Consider the following 21,398-nt stretch of genomic DNA (forward strand, 5'->3'; position numbering starts at 1 on the left):
ACTCCTTAAAAAAAAAAAAGCCGCATTAGAGGAGCCTGGCCGCAGGACCCCTCCTCCCTGGGCGCCCCTCACCCCTCGCCTCTCTCTCCCGCCTCCCCCTTCAGCTCCCCCCCACCCCCCCGCCCCAGGCTCCCGGGCGCCCGCCTCCCTCCTTAACGGACTGTCTCCCGACTCGCCGGCTGAGAGCCCTTTTTGACTGCGAGCGGCGGTAGTGGAGCATAGGCGGCGGCGCGGGACCTGCAGTCGCCCGGGATTCCCTCCAGGTGACGATGCTCTGGTTCTCCGGCGTCAGGGCTCTGGCTGAGCGTCCCCGCCGGCGCTCGCCCGGGATTACCTGCTGCGTCTTGCTGCTGCTCAATTGCTCGGGGGTCCCCATGTCTCTGGCTTCCTCCTTCTTGACAGGTAGGGGAGGGGGCGGGAGGGACCGACCCTCCCGGACGCTGGCATGGTACCTGGGAGAGGAAGCGCTGGCTGGCCTCGGGGACAGGAGGGCGGGGAGCGAGCACCTAGGAGCCTGCCCCTCGCTGGCGGTGGGCAAGAAGCGAAGCCCGCGGCGTTAAGGGGTGGGAAGACAGTGAGTAGGTTAAGGGGTGGAGGGCAAGGAGGCTGTTGACATCAATAGTATAGTGATAACGGAAATTCTTCTATTTGAATTTGAGAAGTTCCTTTATTTATTTTTAGTTTTCTTCAATCTTTATTTTGATCTTTTCTCCCGTATACAATTAAAGAAAAAAAATTTAACCGTTTTCCACCCATCGGCCTTTCTCACTCTATAGGGTTCCAATATAGCTTCTGTACAGGGAGTGCTTTTTAAAGCACCTTGAATTTAAAGAAACGATCATATTTTAAAAGGGTACTAATAGCAGGATATAATAATTATATGCTTTCAGGCAGGTGAAGACCTCAGCTGCTATTCTGAAGGACATACTTTAGTGACACCTGGGGCAGAAAAGAAAATATTGAGGCAATTTCTAAAAGAGGAAAGAAGATTGTGTTTCAAAAAGTGATTTCAGCTCAAGACAATATGAGGCGGATTCATATAAAGCCCTGTTCATTGACACTGTCCTGAATTCTGTTCAAATTTAAAATCTGCCTTAATGGCCAATTTGAATTTTTTTTGCATGTGGGAGTGTGTGTTTACTTGAAATGCCTTCATGAAGGAGGGGTATTATTAAGGATCCAGTGAAATACTTGGAATTGTGCTTAAACTATCGAAAGCAGAAAATCTATCTATATAGCACGGCCTTTAAAAAAACAAAACAAACCTGTTCTAATAAAACTATTTAAAATAGATTTTCTTCGGGGGGACTTCTTTTGGATGAGTTTGAGAATTTAAAACTCATTAGGAATTTCTGAAATTTGGGTATAGTTGTTTCAAAAAGCATTAAAGTAAAAATTCTATTTTTGTAACAATGGCACTAAGCTAAATTTAAATAACTTATTTTCTCCTTCAGGTTCTGTTGCAAAATGTGAAAATGAAGGTGAAGTTCTGCAGATTCCATTTATCACGGACAACCCTTGTATAATGTGTGTCTGCATGGTGAGTATGGAGATCAGGTAATGTGAAGTCAGTTGCTCCCTCTGATAAGCTGAATCCATTAAATGTAATATGACCAAATCTTAAAAACTGATTTTGGTCGTTACAAAACTTCAGATAGCTGGTGAATTGAATTCAGTTGAATTTCTGAGTATTATGGACTTTTGCAGTTTCCATTTCTTCAGTCTGGGAATTCTTATCTTTGACATCAGTTTACAGAAGTAAACTTAAGGTGGACTTGGTATGGCATCGTCTCAGTGATAATTACCATTTGCCCTTCTGTTCCCAGGGATGGCTATTGCCACCAAATCATAGGTGCCACCAAACTTTCTGCCTTGATTCTGTTGTCTGAGCTCAGTGTGAAAATGATAACATTTAGGTATAAAGGTCTGGGATAAGGTATATGACAAGGGGAAAAAGAGATGAGAGTCACAAAGCACAAACATGAGGACAAGATGTAATCTTGGATTTCTTTGCCTCTTATATACTAAGTCTCAAAAACAGTCTTTGTAGTTCTGATTTGGAAGCATGAGTCAGAAAGGACTCTATCCTTAGAGGATGACACTTGGCTTTCAGCTGCTTAGTTAACACTGGCAGTGGCTAGTAGATTAAAAAAAAAATTTGTTTCAATTTATTTTAACTTAATAGTTAATGATAAGGTCTAATAAGTAACCACACGGGGGAGATTAAGTTATACGAATAAGAATTTCTGAGCTGAAATAGAGACTTACAAAGAACAACATTTTTGCTTAAAAGTGTTTTACATGCCAATCAGTTTTGGCAAACCTTGATTAAAAACTACACATCACAAAACCCTGTTGGAAATACATTAAGGCAGTCAAATGCAAAGCCCCCAAGTGATAGATGACTGCTTGTTATCAGATCAACATGCTGTATGGAACCAGAGAAGGGATTCTTCTCTGTTTAGGTGAAAGCCAAGCCATCTGGGTTTAAACTACCCAAACTTTTTCATGATAAGAGATGAGGTCAATGTTGTGAAATGATAAATGGGTGAAGGTGAATGTCTGTATCAAATGATTATCGGGTTCTGAAGACTAAGGAAATCAACAGAAATAGAGGTAAAAATGCATTCCGTTTGCAGAGATAAGCGTTACAATATTGTTACATTTGTAAAGTTTAAATATACAGTTTGGGTTTTGCAGACTGTTCCCAAATAATATAAAAATTCTCCATACAGCATTTCCCCTTTTCCATACTCCTGCCCTGGAGGAAGTAGTGCCTCTCCCCGAAAGTACAGCCTTACTGCTAATAAAACAGATATTAGAATCTTGCTGTTTTGAAGGTAAGGAGTGAATCTGAAAAGATGCGTCAGTTGGAGTTCTGGAGTGATATTTATTCCAGAAATGCGTTAAGTTCAGACGGGTGGTAGGTTCATTTATATCTTCGAGTAACATTTGGAGGTATCTGCCTTCGTAAGAGCTGTCAGAAATCCTTTCTAAACATATAAAGTCTGAACTCTGGCACTCCAACTCACTTGCTATTCAGAGGATGCCTCAGAGCTCTCACTAGCTGAAAGCCTCAGTGATATGTTGCCGTGACCTTTGCAGGGGTTTAGGATTATGGGGCCCAAGCTGTCATAGTTATTACTGCTTCCCAAACATTTGTAATACTTGATAAAGTTGAGCAAGAATAGATGGACGGCCGCTTCTTTATTTGTGTCTGCTCTTGTAAGTTTCTGAGGGACCCATTGCAGTATATGAATTTCAAAGCACCTAGGCTGCCATGAGACATTTGACATTTTTTTTTTTAGGTTGGAAGGTAGACTTATTTAGCAGATAGATAATGTCAGCAATAGCAACTAACATTTATGAAACACTATTTGCCCACACTTATTGAAGCCTGCGTTATTTCATTTAATCTTCACAAAAATCCTTTGAGGATTTTTACCCGCCTGTTTTACAGATGAGGAAACTGAGGCTAGAGGAGTTTAGTAGCTTGTGAAGGTCACATTTTTGTAAATAGTGGAGCTGGAACTCACTCTCACCTGCCTCTAGAGCACGTGCATATAATCAAGTGAAACAGGCTGTTTTCTAAGTTAAAGATGTGAAAAAGCAAAGAAAAAAATAGAAAGTTTGTTGAGTTATTTGACTTTTGGGCATTGCTTGAGTTATTTTGCTTTTTTCTTTTGAGTCTTTTAGGAGTTTGGTTAGCTAACATTTGTTAATCACATTATATGAAAGGAAAATCTCGTTATGATTTCAGCTGACCTGCAGGGAGCTTTAGTTGTGAGCTAGTTTTATGTATGTACATTAAGAGGGTATGTAATAGTCAAAACTGTACTTTGGATAAAGAAAATAGTCATATTTAGTTTGTGTTGGTCCAGCCTTTTGGCAGAAAGTTACCTAAAGTTGAGTATAAGCTCATATCTTGTTTCATAACATGTACTGAAAAAAAAAAAAAAAGCTAACCTCAACGTATGCTTAAAAAAGACATAAAATGTTACAGTTGGGAGGAAATAGGTGGCACAAAGTCCTGCATATAATTACAGTGTAAAAGCTTGAAAAACCCCACAAAATCAACTTGGACTGATTTAAACTTTTAAGCTCCAAAATGTTTCAAAGGTGGAATGAGCTTATTTCTGTGGGAATTTTGAGGATGACTGCGGATGCAGTGGCCACGGCAAGCAGAACTGAATAATTTTATTCTCACTTATCCTTGTCTGCCTGGACCCGAGCATTTTGCCAGCATCAGTCATGGTCCAAGAATAACCTGTTTGTTAGCTGCTGATGGGTATCATTCTAAAGTGTGTGGGTTCAACTATTCAAGAGGGAAGGTGAGAAGTTAGGCCATTGTCCTGAAATCTAGGGAAGTGGGTAGACAGTTTGGATTAAAGATGCAAGTGTTTCATTGTTCAGTTAGAAAGCAAAGCACAGCTTTTCCCCATCTTACAAAATGGTCTTTTGTGGGGCTGAGTTAGGAAGGCCCAGACTTATTGCTGTTTTGTATGACGATTTCCCCCTTCTTGCTAGAATTATTTTTCCCGTAATGCCTAGGACAACACGTTGGTGCCTTCCATGAAGTACAGCTGATAGGAGCCAGCCTCTCTCAGCTGATGAATCTACAGTGGTCCTCTGGATCTTTCGGGCATTCCCATATACATCCAGTGAACCTGGGGAAGTGGTACCCCTGCTTCTCACCCCTTTTCCACCTAACCGTAGCATAGAAGGAAATGGCACAAGCCAGTGAGTTCGGCCCAGTACTGGAAACCTGAGAAAACTTTGGAGGCTGCGACTCAGAAAACCAGGAGTCAGTCAGTCAGGGCTTAGTTTGGCATACATTTTGTTCAGCAAAAAACATTATTCTGAGGTTTAAATTTCCTCTTTTAAATCCAGGGGTGCAATTTAGAAATGGACCCTCTGCTCATAAAAAGCAATGTGAAATTTGGTGTTACAAGAAGCAGGGCTCCACCTAGCTTGGAGCCAACCAAGTGGTGCAAACAGAGGGGGCTTTGTCTGCTGTCTTCCACTTTTTAATCACAAAAATCTTCCGTCACTAAACAAGCAGCTACCAGCATCTTTGAATTCTCTTGGGTACCTTATCTCTATAAGAGCCTCATGTTTTTTATTGTTCAAATTAACTGGCTAGAGACTAGTTATCTATTATCTGAACAAGTGTCAGGCACGTGTTTGAGAATGAGGGAGATAGCGGTGCATCAGGATTCAATTCGTGTGTGTGTGTGTGTGTGTGTGTGTGTGTGTGTGAGAGAGAGAGAGAGAGAGAGAGAGAGAGAGGGAGAGAGAGAGAGAGAGAGTAAGAGGTGGAGAGAGGGAGAGCTAGGAGGGTGAAGGAGAGGGAGAGGAGATAAAAAGTAGTCCTTATGTGTTCAGAGAGATACACTTAGTACATGCACATATGCATAGGTTGCCACAATTTTTTGGAAATTGTTTTATATCATTTTTAGACTTTGGATTTTGGATGCTCACTAAGGAAATGATCAGGAGTTATTTATTTATTTATCTACCTATTATTTATTTATACTCTGTTTAGACAGTGTATTCTATTCCATAGAATAAGGTACTCAGTAAAACAGTTTGGGGGGAAAGGTAACTAATTTACAGCATTGTGCTGGCAAATTCACCAGTACCAGCTCACAGACAATTATTATTACCCATGCTTTCCTGAGGCTCAGAGAGGTGGAGCAAATGTCCTGAGGTTACATCGTTACTAAGAGACAGATCTGGGATGTGAAAACAGTGTTTTCTATGCTAAATCAACTTGCTTCCGCTGGTCGTTTACTACTTACAAACGTCTACAGATACTTCCAAGGGCTCAGAGAGTTATTTCAGCCTCTGTAGAGCTGACGTAGGCTCACTTTGGGGAGCAGTTAGAGTGATCTTGGTCTTGTAACATGAACCAGGTCTGGACTTGGATGGCTCTTTCAGAGGAAGACACAGTTCAGGCAGCTATTGGCTGGTTTCATATCATTTTGGCAAAGAGCCTTGGCCCTGGCATCAGACAGGCCTGGGTTCGGATCTTGGCTCTGTCACTTACTGGTGGTGAACTTGGGAAAGTTACTTCACCTTTCTAAGTCTCCGTTTCCTCATCTGTAGAGTGGGACGTCTATCACTACCGAGCTCATAGACTTGCTGTGAGAATCAAATGAGATACAGCATTTAAGACTTGGCCCAGAGTTTGGCATATAGTCAGAATGATGCATTATTGCTGTTGATGATGTTGATGATGATGTTAAATTCTTATTTCCTCACATGGAATTAGATGCAAAGGTTCATCAGAAAAGGGAGAAAATGGAAGCTGATGGAGAAAAGACATAGGGATAATGATGCCAAGCCCACCCATAGTTATGAATGAACAGGGCTAAGTCAGTGACATTTGATGGGGTTTTCTGTCCCTCTAGACTTGGACTGGGTCGATCTGAGTTGTTTCCTTATTGGTCCAGTGGTCTGTGAGCCCTGGTATAAGTTTTCCCCTTGCTCTCCATTAAACACTAAAAAAACTTTCCATGGAAGAGGGGCCTCGTTTTTCTGCAGAGTATTTACGTCTCTATGCCTGTGGGGTCACCTTCACTTGTACTTTTATTGGCAGAAGGGTAGGGTTGGGACTCAGAAGTGCTGTAATTCTGGAAAAACCGCCTAGTGGTCTGGCATCGTGGGCATTTTCCTGGCCCACCTTGTGGAAGTCTCTCACCCTGTTCCAGACCTGAGTGGGCTTTTGCTGCCTACTTACTTGTGGGCTCCCCTTCCCCATCCCTGTCCCATTTTAAACATGCTTTCTTTTCATTTCAAGGCACCGGCCTTTATAGTGCGCATCAGCTGAAAACTGTGTTTTAAGTGTGGGAAACCAGGCCGAGGAAGTAGAGCCCTTCCGCAGATGGGGATTCAGATATAGTGAGGGCAGGAGAACAGGACATAATAGGAAAAGCCAAGCAAGGCAAAACGATGGAAAATAAAGCCAATTAATACAAATTCGTTGAATAAACAAAGGATACCAGTTTCTCACACCCTCTTCTGTGGCACTTCTGTCCAACTGATGGTCTATTGAATTTTTTGTGCTATAAAAAATACTAATAACATCACCTTTCATGGCCCCAGGAGGTCAAGTGTGCTTGTTGAACTTAGTTAAGATCAGCAAATGCGCTGGGTGTGTATTTTAAGACCTCTTGATTCCCAGTTCTAATTCTATAAAACATCACTCGAAGCACTAGGAGTAACAGGTTATAAATTCAATAATATTATTCTTTCTTCCTTCTCTTCACACTTCATTCTCCTCTTCCATTTTTTGCCTTTTCTGTGTTTGAAGCATTCTGCTGGTTGGGCACCTTGGGGGGGCAAAGACCAGTAACACAGATTCTTGCCCACGGCGGAAAAGAGCAGAAAGACACATGCATAAATAAGTTTCATAGGAGTGCCAGAAAAACACTGTGCTAGACTCAAACTCAAGTACTAAGGGAGCTGTAGATGAATTCTGATTGGATCATCTGGGACTTTGATGGGTGGAGCAAAGAGAGTCTTGGCAAGGCGTGATTGGAGGAAAGGCACAGAGGAGTGTGGGCTTGGGAATTGTGGAGGTGGCGGAGTCCAGTATGCCCAGTGTACCCAAAGCTCTGGTGGAAGCTGGAGATAGAAGGCTTGGTGGGAGGCATAGAGGACTTTGAGTGCAATAATAAGGAGCTCAGTTCCGCTCGTGGAATTGGGGGAGCCATTTAATATTTTGGCTCAGCCGCATGACACACTAAGATGTGTTTTATGTAAATGCCTCTAGAAGCTTTTGTGGGCGCTGTTTAGAGTGTGGAGGGGCCAGAGTTTGGACAACAGGCACTAGGGATATGTTGTGATCAGGTGAGGGCAAGCATCCCAGAACAGGGATGGACAGTGAGAAAGAAGGTGTTGGGATAAACCAATATTGCTTATTCTTTTGAATTACTTTCACTGCCTTCTAGTTCTAGAATATTTGGATTAAAAGACTCCAAACAATGCCCAGAAAAACACAGTAATTAAAATGCAGTAGTCACTGCAGTAGGATGATGTGGTAGTGTGTCTCTGTAGCAGTCACTTTGCTAATCACTTGGTGTCTCTGGAGCAGCTCTGGGTGCTGTTACTTGAATAGAATTGTTTACTTCCAGGCCTCACTCTCAAAATTCCATTTTGGGTGCTAGCTCTCTCCTCTTACTCACAGTGATACCTTGCTCTCCACTGTTGCATGACCCCTTCGGCAAATTATTCAGTCTGGTAGATGTATTCTCAGTGGTAGTATTCTCCATGGTAGTATGTATTCTCAGTGGTAGCACACAATTTATGCAACAATCGAAATTGGACAACCCACCTTAAAAAAAGTGTATCCATGTGCTGGGACCCCTAGACTTGCAGAGGAGTTTTGGAGCCCAAGTTGATAGCACTTGGCAATAAAATAGATGGCAGAGGTGAGAGGTGGGGTGGATTGAAGGGAATTTTGGAAGTTCTAGCCAATGTTATAGACAATGTAGGAAGAGAAGAGGTCACAGATGTGGGTGGGGATAATGAGTTCAGAATTGATGACTGGGCTTCATAGACCTTCCAAGTAGGAAAACCCGGTAGCTCTTCAAAATGTAGATCTTGATCTCACTAGAGAAATCAGGACTAGAAGACGGCAGTTTGTTAACTGTTTGCATTGAAATAAATTTCAGAACTTTGGGAATAAATTTTTTGTCTTGGGAAGCGGTCTACATTGAGATTTCAAGAAATGAGCCTATAATAGTAACTAGAAGTGACTCAGGTATACACATATATACATTCTTCTTTTTTATATTCTTTTCCGTGATGGTTTATCACAGGATATTGAATAGAGTTCCCTGTGCTATACATTAGGATTATCCATTTAAAATGTAATAGCTTGCATCTACCAACCCCAAACTCCCATAAAAGAAAGAGTAACTAGAAGAAGGGCTGTTATTTAAAAGAAGGTTAGAAAGGGAGAAGCAAAAGACAGAGATTGAGAAATGGTTACAGAAGAAGGAGAACCAACAAAGCGTAGGCCAAGGCAGAAGATGCCTGAAGAGGAGAAAGACCAGCGGTATTAGATATTACAGAGTTAGACTGAACCTTCTAGGAGAACATCATAGAAGGAACTTTGTCATCATCTTCTCGAACGATTTTAAACAATCAATAACAGTCCGTGGTGCCCAGGTCCCTAGTACCTGCTGCATATTTTCCCATGGAATAGAATTGATCATAGATAGAATTCAGTGGAAACTCGTTTGAGAGAAATCCCAAACTAAGATTGCTGTAGGGATTTTGAAAATTTAGTGCAAAAATCACAAATTTTCCGAACTGAGATTTAAAAAGGTCTTACGACATTTTCAAAGGTCCCCAAACAAAACTAATTTCATGAATAAAAGTAATAGGCTTTTGCAAGTGTCTTTGGAATGTTTCTGTAGTTAAGTGCAAAATGGACAAGGCCACATTGAGGCACTTTTTATTATGAATCTGAACAACATTATCAAAGAATCTGACTAATATAAAATCTTACCATAGTAAACTTTCAGGTTTCTCTATGAAACTGTTAATGGTGCTTTAAAAAATATTATGATATAATTTAATCCCTTAGTTAGATCTTCAGGAAAAATATTTTCTTTTTTCACTAAATTTTTGATGTCTGTTTTGTCATTGAAGTACAGCTGTGGAGTGGTGGCCTTGGTGTCTGACATTATGGGTTCAAGTCTCCCCAGGGCCGCCTTGTAGCTGTGCATCACTCAGCAGCCACCTTGGTCTCTCTGAGCCTTAGTCGTGGGTACTGGGCAAGTCACAATGGTATGTGTGCCCTTCAGCTTCATTTCTAAAGAGGAATCATAATGCAGAACCCATCTGTTTGCTGTAGCCATTAACTGAGGTGATGTGTATGGATTAAACGTGCTGGTGTTTGTGAAAGACCTTTGTAAACAGTGTAAGTGGAATTATTATTAGTAAGGGCCAGAACTGGAATGGAAGGAAGTAAGGTGTATGCTATAAACCAGTTTTTAACATATACTTTAATGAGTATATTTTTTAGGAATGATAGTGTAGTGGTTCCCATGCCTCCTTTCATAGTTGTGTGGCTCTGGGTGAGTTGCCTGATATTTCTGTATCTTGACATCTATATTTTCATCATAGGGCTTTTGTCAGAACTGTGGGTCAAAACATGTAAAATTCTTAAAACAGGGTCTGGTAGACGGGAAGCACTTCAGAAATGATAGCTACTGCCACTACCTAAATGCTATGCAATTACTGCCTATCCTATACTTCTAAGAAGTGATTACATAGACTACTGCAAGACTTCTAAGAAATGATTTAATGGACTACCGCTTTTATTTCAATTTATTGTCAATTCCTATGACATGTGTTTACTCTGAACTTCTGTCAGGGTAGACAATGGAAGTTCAGTAGAAGCGACTGCTATCTTTTCCATAAAAGACAGAAAACCCGGGAAGTATTTGGGGCTTAGCAAGATGGGCTGCTCCTCTATTTTTCATCTTCAAAAGTTCACCTGTTTGACTGGTGTCCATCTCCAGACAGCTAATCACAACGTTGCTTTCACAGTGAGGCCTTGCTGTCCTTTGGGGTATTTGCCATTGAACAAGGAAGTGGCAGGTAGGAGGCAGAAATGTAAAACTAATTACTGGTAGACCCACCCAGACAGACACGTCAGAGTCCTTCCCATTTAATTTAATTTATTTATTTAGTTTTACTTTAAACATTTTTTTTTTAAATTTTTATTTTTTAATTTAATTTTACTTTTGGCCATGAGGCACGCCTGGCGGGACCTTAGTTCCCAGACCAGGGATGGAACTCACGCCTTTGGCAGCGAAAGCGTGGAGTCCTAACCACTGGACCTCCAGGGAATTCCCCTCCCCCTTTTAGAACGTTCAGGGTCCTGCCATCTGCCCAGCCACAGTCACTCTGGACACCCGTGGTGTATTGGGTGATCCCAGATTAACTGAGGTGACTGGATTTGGACGTGTGGACCCTGCGCATTCACAGAGCTTTGTGTGTTTGTTTTCTAGGAATCTGCTTCTTCTCTTTGATAGCATGTTCTGTGTTGTATGTAGTTAACCTGGGCAGTTTTATCTTATGAGATGAGGTCTTCAAGTGTTAAGAACCTTGTCCCCTCATCTCTGGAAGCCCCATAGCTTCAGTGAGAGGTCCACAACCTTGGGACTTGAGTGGGAGTCAGGCTGGAGTTTCCTGTTTATAATTTGTGTTGTTAACACTTGGGATCGCTCCCCCCCAGAATGGAACTCCAAGTTCCAAAACAGGATTCTCCCAGAGAGTTTGTCACAGAAGGTCAACCCCCTCTATAAAAGACATCCTAAATAATCATTACAAAAAACTTTTTTTTCCTTTGAAAGGAATGTACTCACATTTGAAAACTAGAATCACATAGACATGAAGACCTGCTTTTATTTGCACCAAAAGGAACATTCCCTCTTATAGAAATATCCTGCTGTCGAAAGCAGCCCTTGTAGGCGACAATGCAGGAGGTGCCCGAGAGGGGAGGATTGGGGATTATCTCAGTTCTGCTTTCAAAAATCACAATGAAAAAATGCCTCGGATCCCTGTGGCTGCCATTCCCCATCATTTCCTCCCCCTTTCAGTGAGGCTAACTCCGAAACCTTGACATAAGCCTCAGTGTTTATATTAGGTTTTGGATGTTAGCTCCCTTGGCTTCTGGGAGCCGACTCTGTTGAAAATTATGTTTTTCCTTTAAGGACAAAGGCCTTATTGTATGTACACGTCGTGCAGTGTAATGAGTTTTTTTGTTGCTTTTTCTTTCAAATGTTAGGTAATGGGTGGGACTAACCCAGATCTTCCACAGGAGAAACCCAAAGGTCTATAACCTGAACGGCAATTTGAAGGTTTCACACAGGTAGCTCAACAAGAGAAAATGAGAGGGCGGGACAAGTGGCATCTTCCCTGACCAGAGCATGTCTCCCGAATGCCCTGCTTTGATGGGATAACCATAAAACGGCTCTGGGAGAGGATCTGCAACATGAGTCATGATACCCCAGGGACACTTCAAAGAGAATCACAGTGACGGAGATAACAATCCTCACATTTTCACTCATAAAAGCACGCATTTCCAAAATAACTCTTGTATTCTTGGTCAACTAAATAGATTTTGACCAGATGGTTTTTTCATGGCTGCAAAGGCTGTCAGGCGTAGGCTGAGCATCTTATTTGGAGGTGCTGTGCAGTGGACTGTCTGCTTTTGCTGCTGGGCTCTGCAGCTGTGGGTGACCTCAGAAGACTATTTCCAGGAGAGATGGAGGTGGCCTTCTGAGAGGAGGCAGGGAAACTAGAAGGCCCAAAGCTGGTCTTACATTTATTTGGGCCTCATTGAGAGGCATTTTTAGCATCTTTATCTTAATTTTTTTCCCTCTCTCTCTGTAAAAAAAATTTTTTGAGCCTATTCTCTTAGGTTCCTCTTGGGGGCAAATCTGCAGACTGCAGCATTAGCAATAAAGTTCCTTAACCACTCACTGCTTTCCGTTTAGTGAGCAGAGTAATGACATGTGCATTCTTTTCCATATTTATTCTTAGAACTCCTTATTAAAAAAATACTGGGGGATTCCTTTTCCATTTTATTTTCTAATTGAACAGAACCGTTTGAGCCAAGATAGGACGATTGCTCCCTCTGGGTTCAGAGGGCAGGGCTGCATCTGGCCAGTGACCTGTGGAACTTGCCACTTCTGTCTCCAGGAGAGCCTTGCTGGGCTGTTTGACTGCCTCGTACTGACTCTGTACCCCTCAGAAATTCACGAATTCTAGAAGCTCTCACAGCCTGCTGGGTCTCTGCTGCTTCATGGATTTATAGAGCGAAAGCAGTAGCATCATGACATTCACATACCAGTGTTTCTAGGTCTCAGGGGGATGCTATTTTCCTGGATGAGAAGACTAATCAGATATTATTCCACTTGAGAGCTGCTATGCCACGTACCTGGGTTTATGTTTCTTGAGGGAAACAGGCCTATTAGAATTGAGATGCGGTGATTTCCTGTTTTTAAGCACATGTGAAACAGTGGTTCCAGGACCCAGTGGGACCCACCAGAGGTCAACTTGCAGTCTCATGAGCACAATAGGTGAGCACCCAGACGGAAATTCGTTTCCCCTGAGAGGTGACTCAGCCTGAATTTGGGGAGTAGCTGGATGGCAGGGAAGGGGATGTAAGTCTGCTTTTTCAGTGAGCGTCATCAGTTAGTTCCGGGGTGGCTTCTGTGGGAAGAACTGGCGTTTCTTTTTTTCCTCTGGGATGTGCATGTACCAGACAACAGTGGCTTCCTTTCCCTTGTGATTGCCTGTGTGCATGTAGGGAACTAGTTGAGATCTATTAAAAAATGTGATTTTTTTTTTCCTGTTTCGTGTAAGCCATACACCGGGCAAGGGCAAAGAGACATTTGCTTGAAGTATTTTACACACCAGTTGGCCAAGTTACAGAAATATAGAGCTCCCAGATTTTGGCATTAGATTGAAGTATATGAAATTTTGGATATTTGGTGTTGACCTATTAAAACAGCAATTTCTTGTGGTACAACCTAAGATGTACTTTGAGCACCTGGAGAATTTTTCACTGGACATAGTTCTCCTGGCAGGTTGTTGCAATGTATCTTAATGAGGGGGCCTTTAAATTCAGGGTGAATTGATACCGGGTTCGCAAACTAAAAATAAAATGTGGTGATATAGGAAAACGTAACACCTCTTAAGCTCTGAGCCCCCAGCTCTGAATTAGTGGGCTCCTCTACACATCCTCAGGACCCTCTGATGGTGGCGTGGGGAGGGGGAAGGGAGGGAAGCGGTATTCACCTTGGTCAGTGAAGGGGGCACGTGGTGGGTGCCCTGCAGGAAACGTGGGAACCGAGTTGCAGGACCGACCGAAGTAGGAAAATGATTGATGGCTATTAAACTCAGCACATATGTATTGAGCATTTATGTTAATAGTGGCCCGAGGCACTGTGAGATTGGAAAAAGCTCTTTTTTACGTGAACAAAAAGAGATTAAATTATGTTCCAGATAGTTTTGAAGTTATCGCTTTCGAGTTCTTTGAAAATTGATGAACTCGTGCAGGCCATAGATACTAACTCTTGGTTGGAGTATCTGATTAATCAGAACAAATTATTATTCCTTGACTGTGCTGGATGGTGTATGTGTATATATACACGTATATACGTGCATTGTATATGTAGGTATCTAATATGAAATTTGGATCATGGATTTAGCTTGCAACTGACTTTCTCTCATTAGAGAGTCTCAAATGAAAGTGTGAAAATGTGATTGAACCAGAGGTTGTGTACATGTTGGGGGAGACCCTTATAGTAGAGCTTTGAGCACTGGTGACAAGGGACACACAGTTGCGTTCCCATCACTGCCAGCCTCTCTGTCCTCCTCCCTTCTCACCCACCCACTTCAGTCTGATGATGTGTCTTCTCTCACACAATTGCAGGTCATTAACAAGTCAGTGGTAAGAATTCTTGCACCAGCAGAGGTGACTCTCTCTTTTTTTTTTTTTTTTTTTTTTGCGGTACGCGGGCCTCTCACTGTTGTGGCCTCTCCCGTTGCGGAGCACAGGCTCCGGACACACAGGCTCAGCAGCCATGACTCACGGGCCCAGCCGTTCCGCGGCATGAGGGATCTTCCCAGACCGGGGCACGAACCCGTGTCCCCTTCATCGGCAGGCGGACTCTTAACCACTGCGCCACCAGGGAAGCCCGACTCTCTTTTTTTTTTTAATGTGCACAGGAACCCCCAGGGAGCTTGTTAAAAATGCAGATTTTGAGGTTCTACTCCAGAGATTCTGATTCAGTAGATCTGGCAGAAACCTGAGAATCTCCATATTTAATAAACTCTTCCAGCGACTCCATGCAGGAGCCAGTATTTGAAAAACTCTTCCCAACTGAGGTTAGTGGAAAGAGAAGGATATATGAATATAACCATAAATATAGGTAAATTCCCCAATGAAGCAACTTGTTCACTAGTGGTCAGGTACATTTGAAATTCTGTTATTGGTACCAAACTTATCCATAGGTCAACTCTCATTTATGTAACACTATTTTTGTGGACCTTTCACACAGTTATCTTGTACATTAGCTACCTTTATTGAAGTGCTACTTTTTCTTTGTGTCCTCTCCTCTATCAAGCCTCCCCTAGTCACTTGATCAGAATTAGTCACTTCTTTCTTAGAAGCCTCATGTTGATTTCTCATATTATAACCCTTACTCCTGCCTACCCTGAAGTTTCATTAATTATTTACATGACTGTCTCCCTACTAGACTTTAGGCTTCTTCGGGGTAGAAATAGTGTCTGATTCTTCTCACCATCACTCAAAGCATCTCGAAGAGCACCTCGCATGTGGTAAGTCTCAATAACTATTTTACGAGTCAACACCATGTTCTTAAATTGGGGGTAGCCTTACCTTTATCTTCCTCAAAGCCACTCTGTGAGGGAGAGAAAGCCTTCTCAAGAAACCTGTTTCACAGTCGATATAATTAAGGCTCGGAAAAGCAAAGTAAGACAAAGCTCACACTGCTAATCAGTGAGAGTTGGGACTACAATTCAAGTACGGGAATGCTGACCCATCCTGGGTAGACTCCACTGAGTTCTCGCTCAGAGAATGTTTTCTGACTACAAGTGTTGAGAAAGCACTCCAAGGGGGTGAGTGAGAGAGACCCAGCAAATAACTTCCCTGGGGATTATGTTTTTATCAGTCCTTGTGGTCCAGTGAAGTAGAGTCCTGACTGGCGCCTTTGGGTGGGACAGGCTGACCCTCTAGGTTGGAGCTAGCCTTTCCATGAGATGGATTCCCACAGGGATACACTCTGTTTCCTGTGGTCTTTCTGTGATGGACAGCAGCTGCAGGGTGAAGCTGATATGACGTATGTTTGTTGCTTCTCCAGCATGAGCCAACTAGATGTAGCAATTTGACAGAACAGCCAGGGTTTTATGACAGACTTGCTGGGATCCAGTAGCATCTGGAGGAGCCAGAGGCAAGCAATGAAGAGCTGAGGGCCAGGTGAAGCTGGATTTAGAGATATGCCCCATCCCAACCCCTTTCGTTCCCAAACCTCTATTACAGAAGCTGTTTCCTTCTGCTGGCAACTTCCGCCCAGCAGGCCCCTTCCTCATCCAGAATGGATTCATTCTGGGAGGAAATGTTAGTTCTTTCTGTTCTTTTGATGCCCGCCCCCCCCCCCCCCCCAATTTCTACCCACATTTTCCTTTCCCCGATCAGGAGAGTATAAAGTCAAGCTGACAAGGTTCTGATTCATGGTGCCTTCACATAATTCTGGTCACGTTGCTAAACGATTTTCCATACTTTTAATGAGAATCCTTTTTTAAAAAAGTTCCTTTTGTTTTTAAATTAGCCTGGCATTCCATTGTTCCAGGGTTCCACCTTTATCATTTCCATCTTTATTATTTTCTACCATGTTATTTTCTTTCTCTGTTATTATCTCGGCGTTTCCATGATGTCACCACTCCCCAAGTTTTGTGTCTTGTTTTTCTCAGTTTCAGTTTTTCATTCTTGGTCCCAGCCTGATAATGAAATGCACAAACAATTACAGTGGGGTGGTGGTTCTTCCTACACACCCCATGTGGGCCAGACATTTGAGGGATGGACAGTCCAGTGGGGAACTCTGTGGAGGCCAGAGGAGGACCATTTGTGATAATGACCAAGCGGTGGAGAAGAGGATTGCTGGGAATAGCTAAAGCACTAGCTAGAGCAGTGCCAAGCACCCAGGTAGGGGGTTAGTAAATATTTTTCACTAATGATGGCGTGCTGATAGCATTTAGCCTGGTGGAGAGAATGCCGGGGGGGGAACTTTAACGGCCTTCGAGTACGTATTTATGGGAATAAATACGATGTTGAAAGGACAGACAGGAGTACAAACCCCAGATTTGCAACATAGCCTCAGTTCCGGCTTCTCCGCTGGCAGCTCACTGCCTCTCGCTCACTTTCAAAGTGAGCCCCAAGGTGGTTGTGGGGTCTTGACTTCCCTGCTTCTTGGCCAGTGCCTGCCTGTGACCGCAGGCCTCTTCCCTGGATCTCTAAATCCTAGTTACCCTGCTGTAGATGAGATCACACTCCTAGCTTTGAGCCATGTTTGTTAGGATCAGAAATTGAAAGCAGGGTCTTACCATGGACTCTGTTCATTCCAGGGTTTTGGCTTTAGATCTTAGTACAAATGAGAAGAAAACTTAAAATGAGGGATTTTCCTCTTCCTTTTCTTTTTTTACTCCTAGGTGTTTAATGTTCTCTCACTCCCACACCCACCTTTAACACTCACCTACCATTTGGTCACTGGTCTCCCTTAGGACACGGGTCCTAGAACTTTTCCTTGGCATTCTTAGATCTTCTAGGCAGTCAGCATTTTCCTAAACTTGAGTCTGTTCCCTTGGAGATGTAGCTTGGCAGGCATGGTGGTTATTAGCACTGGGGGTAAAGAGTGGCCAGCAGTAGCCAAGACAGCATCTCTTGTGAGCCTTAAATGGTGGACAGCGATAGCTGTCCCAAAGCATCTCGGTCTGTAGGTATCTGACACAGTGGCAGGTGCTGAGAGAAGGTGACCTCTGGTGGTCACTGGGTTAATGTAATAATCTCAGCCAGCGATCGTGGACAGTTGTGGGCATTTGTGCCTGTGGGTGGGTGTGGGTGTGTATAAGGACTTACACATAGAGAGATCTCTCAGCACTTGAATGTTGGGTTTATAAGAATTTTGTTTATTTGGCTACTCTTTTTTAGACCTTTTTATGCTGGGTCTTCCTTATCTTTTTGAACTTTAAATATTGGAGGGCCCCAGGATTCATTCGATCAAGATGTTTCTCTATTTACACTCCTTCCCTAGGTGATTTTTATACAGATTCATGGCTTAAAAAATACATATATGCTGAAAGTTCCCACATTTATGTTCCCAGTTCCCTTACCCTTCAAGTGCAGACTCGTAAATTCAAACATCTCCTTGGCACCTCCAAGCATCTCAAACTTAAAATGGCCCAAACTGAGATCTCATTTTCCACCCCTCCTCCAAATCTCTTTTCCCCCAGCCAGCAATGTCAGCTGCACTGCTCCATTCTCTTAAGCCATCAGCCATGATGTCCTGGACTCCCCTTTCTCTTACATCCTATATTCTATCTACTAGCAAATCTTGATGACAAAACCTTAAAAATATATCTTATAATATCTAACTATCTCCATGATCACTTTTGCCTCTGGACAATATATTATCAAGCAGTGGCCATTGAAAACTATACATCCCATTTTTTCACTTATTTACAAAACATCCCGCAGTGGCTTCTCAGCTGACTTGGCATACAGTCTGAAGTCTAACTACAAGGCCCTGCCGGATCTGGCTTCTGATGCTGTCTCTGGCCCCACCCCCCAAAGCATCTTCCCCTCCTGGTCTGCTACTCCGGCATGATCCCCGGCACCTTCTCAACAAGGGCGTCTGCTCTTTCCTGTCCCCGGGACACACTTGTTCAATATATTTACACATTCTCATTTCTTCACTCTGGCCTCTGAGGAAATGTTTCCTTATTAGAGGGCCTTTGTTCTGACCACTCTTCCCCAATAGTACACACCCTGTCATTCTGTTCCTTTGTCCTGCTTCCTTTTCTCCAAAGCCCTCATCAGTGGCCACTGTGTCACGTGTGTCTTTGTTTTTTTGAAGGCCTCCCGACTAGAATGTCAGCTCTGTGAGGATGTGGACTCTCCCGTTCATGCTGTATCCCAGGGCCTGGGACAGTGCTGGGTCCTTCCAGTGCGTACCTGTATCAGTTGGATAACTGAGTATATGCCGTGTTTAATTTAATTTAATTTTAAGATTCAGTTGAATGGAATCAATTAGTTTTTAAGTAATGAATTCAATTAATTAATGGTGTGTAATTTTTTGATTCTATAATTTGAAGATCTAATTCTCTTCCTCGAAAATAAATTATGAATTTTCCTTTCTACTCTAAACGCTGCTTTTTCTGTAATGAAGACTTGCCATTTTCATGGCTCACGTTACTTTGCATATTAAGTCGGATGGTGGGGAAATTGTACAGATACACTGACAAAGATGAAAAGCTATCTCCAATGAACCAAATAAAATTGTAGTAAAGTATATAATAAGCAATAATAATTATAAAATAAAATGTGTCCTATGGAAAACTGGTTTTAAAAGTAGATATTACTGCTCACACTTGGTAGCATAATGATGATTGGTTTTGTAATGTAAATTAAAATTCAGTATGCTGGTATTTTACACTTTACCTAAAACATATTATGGAAGAAAGACTAGCAAAGTGTGTTAAATATTACAATTTCGTAGAGCAAGAAAAAAGTGGCACAAAGTATTTCCCACGATATGCATAAGACAGGCTGCTCTACTGTAGGCAATGCCCAGTCATGTCACTGCACCTACCTTGGAGGGCACTAGGATGGCATCACTGAAGGAGATCCCTTCTGAGGGCTGTCAAATCCCAAGGGTCTGACATAGGTAGGTCTAATTCTGTCTCGGTGAGAGAACTGTATGACAAAACTTTTCTGAGGCTCATTCAGTGGCCCACCTAGTGTCTGAAGAACAGGAGGATTTGAATGATCTCTGGGAGTTTATGGCTGTGGAATTTGGTTGAAACAGACCTTCGCCTCCTCTGAACTCATGACTAGGACCGCATCCACTCATGTTGCAGCATGTGAGGAGCTTTTGCCGTGTTTATGCTCTGGCCCCTCTCCCTCTTGGACTGGAAGCTCTTCTAGGGCAGAGGATGGATCTGATTCATATGTTCTGTTCTCAGCAAAAACCTGGCACAGTGCCTGGCCCATGGCAGGGGCTCAACAATATTTGTTAAACAGATCCATGGATTTTTATTCAGATAGATTTGAATTTTGTGGTGCAAAGGTTTAACCTACAGAAAAATCCAAGTTCGTAGCCAAGATGTCACATTTTTAAAGACCATTTGTGTTCTGTTGATATTTTTGTCTTATTTTAGATGTTAAAGCTTTGGAGAAACTGCCCTCTGATGAAACCCTTTAAAAAAAGCAATGATGAAGGGTAATAATCATGGCCAAGCATTGCTTTTTTAAAATGGGGCACATGTTGTGAATCCCTTTAGCAACAAGTTTATGTTAATGGTGTTTTATGGGTGACCAGTCATTTTCATTCCTTTATAACACCTTAATCAGAAAAGGATTATATGCAAAATTGGCATTTGTTGATTAATGACTTTGAATGTGGAAGCTAGTGGATTAAAATTACATTCTAAACCTATGAAATAAATCTGTGGCTTCTCCAGTTCTTTCTGACATCTGCATGTGGCCCTTGGGGAAGACTTGGTGAAGAGAACATGCTGTTAATGGCCCTGGTGAATGAGTCAGACCAACCCTAGCTCCTCACAGGCTTGCCTTCATATGGGGGATGCTGTCTGAGGCTGGCTTTTTCAGTTCTGTGAACTTGCATCTGGCCAGAGGACGCCTGCCCCCTTGCTCCCCTGTCTGACATTCCTCAGGCTAAGCGGCCACTCTCTGCCGTCAGTACCAGTGTAAATACAGCCCAGGAGCAGGGATGTTTCCATCACCTGATGCATCAGACAGCCCTTACCGTTATCAGTAGGCAGGACAGCAGGAACGAGCCCTAAAGTCTGCCATCCCAGGGGTCCCTTTGAAAGCCTCTGTGATTGCTGGTGGTCGGGGTCAATTGTACAGATGTCTTTAAAAGTGTCTCACTAGTGACCAGAAAGTTACTTTGTCAAGATGACAGATGGGCTGCGAGCCGTTCCTTTGCCCTGCCTATTCCCTGTGATGTCAGCTCCATTCACTTGTCAAGATCAGGTATTTTTGTAGCTCCCACCAGCGTGCAGGCTTTCATGGGCAACCCGTGAAAAATTTTCTGTTCTCTTCTGTGCAAAATCTGCTCAGTGTCTTGCTGTTGACCCACGGGAATGAGGGGGCCTTTGAGGACCTGGTGAGTCCCACTCACTGTGGGTGGAAGGCGCAGGGAGGAGACACCTACTGGCGAGAGGGCGACAGCCCTCCAAGGCTGGTCTTAAGAAGAAGTGGTTTGTCACCACCAATCACCCTGGTAGGACACAAATGGGATGTAAGACATTCGGTTTCTGTGTTTTGGATGTGTTCGCTCTTCATTGCCAGAGAATCATCTGTGTGTACAATTAAAAGGGTTCATTGAGTTCACAGCTTCTTTGGATAGCTGGGGAGCCCAGCTTGTTATATTGTGATGAGTCAGAAAAGGGACTGCCGAAATAACATCTCCAGGTAGCCTTCCTTAACCACCATATCACGACCTTTCCTATGGAAGTGACTCCAATGTTATTGTTATTTTTAACTCCTGAACCCTCATTCCTTGCTTCCTCTGATGCCCCTGCCAACCTGGCCAGCAGCCTCTGTG

The 21,398-nt window shown here is 42.9% G+C and overlaps 1 protein-coding gene across 1 annotated transcript in view; it reads left to right on the forward strand.

The window, feature by feature from the left end:
• The first annotated feature begins 269 nt into the window (after positions 1–269).
• The window catches only part of BMPER (BMP binding endothelial regulator), a 262,543-nt gene continuing 241,414 nt past the window's right edge, over positions 270–21,398 (forward strand). The window contains exons 1-2 of the mRNA XM_060020709.1: positions 270–402; positions 1,455–1,540. Of these exons, the coding sequence (XP_059876692.1) occupies positions 270–402; positions 1,455–1,540 (219 nt within the window). The remainder of the gene's footprint in view (positions 403–1,454; positions 1,541–21,398) is intronic.

This window comes from Delphinus delphis, chromosome 9 (genome assembly GCF_949987515.2).
Source record: "Delphinus delphis chromosome 9, mDelDel1.2, whole genome shotgun sequence".
Lineage (NCBI taxonomy): Eukaryota > Metazoa > Chordata > Mammalia > Artiodactyla > Delphinidae > Delphinus > Delphinus delphis.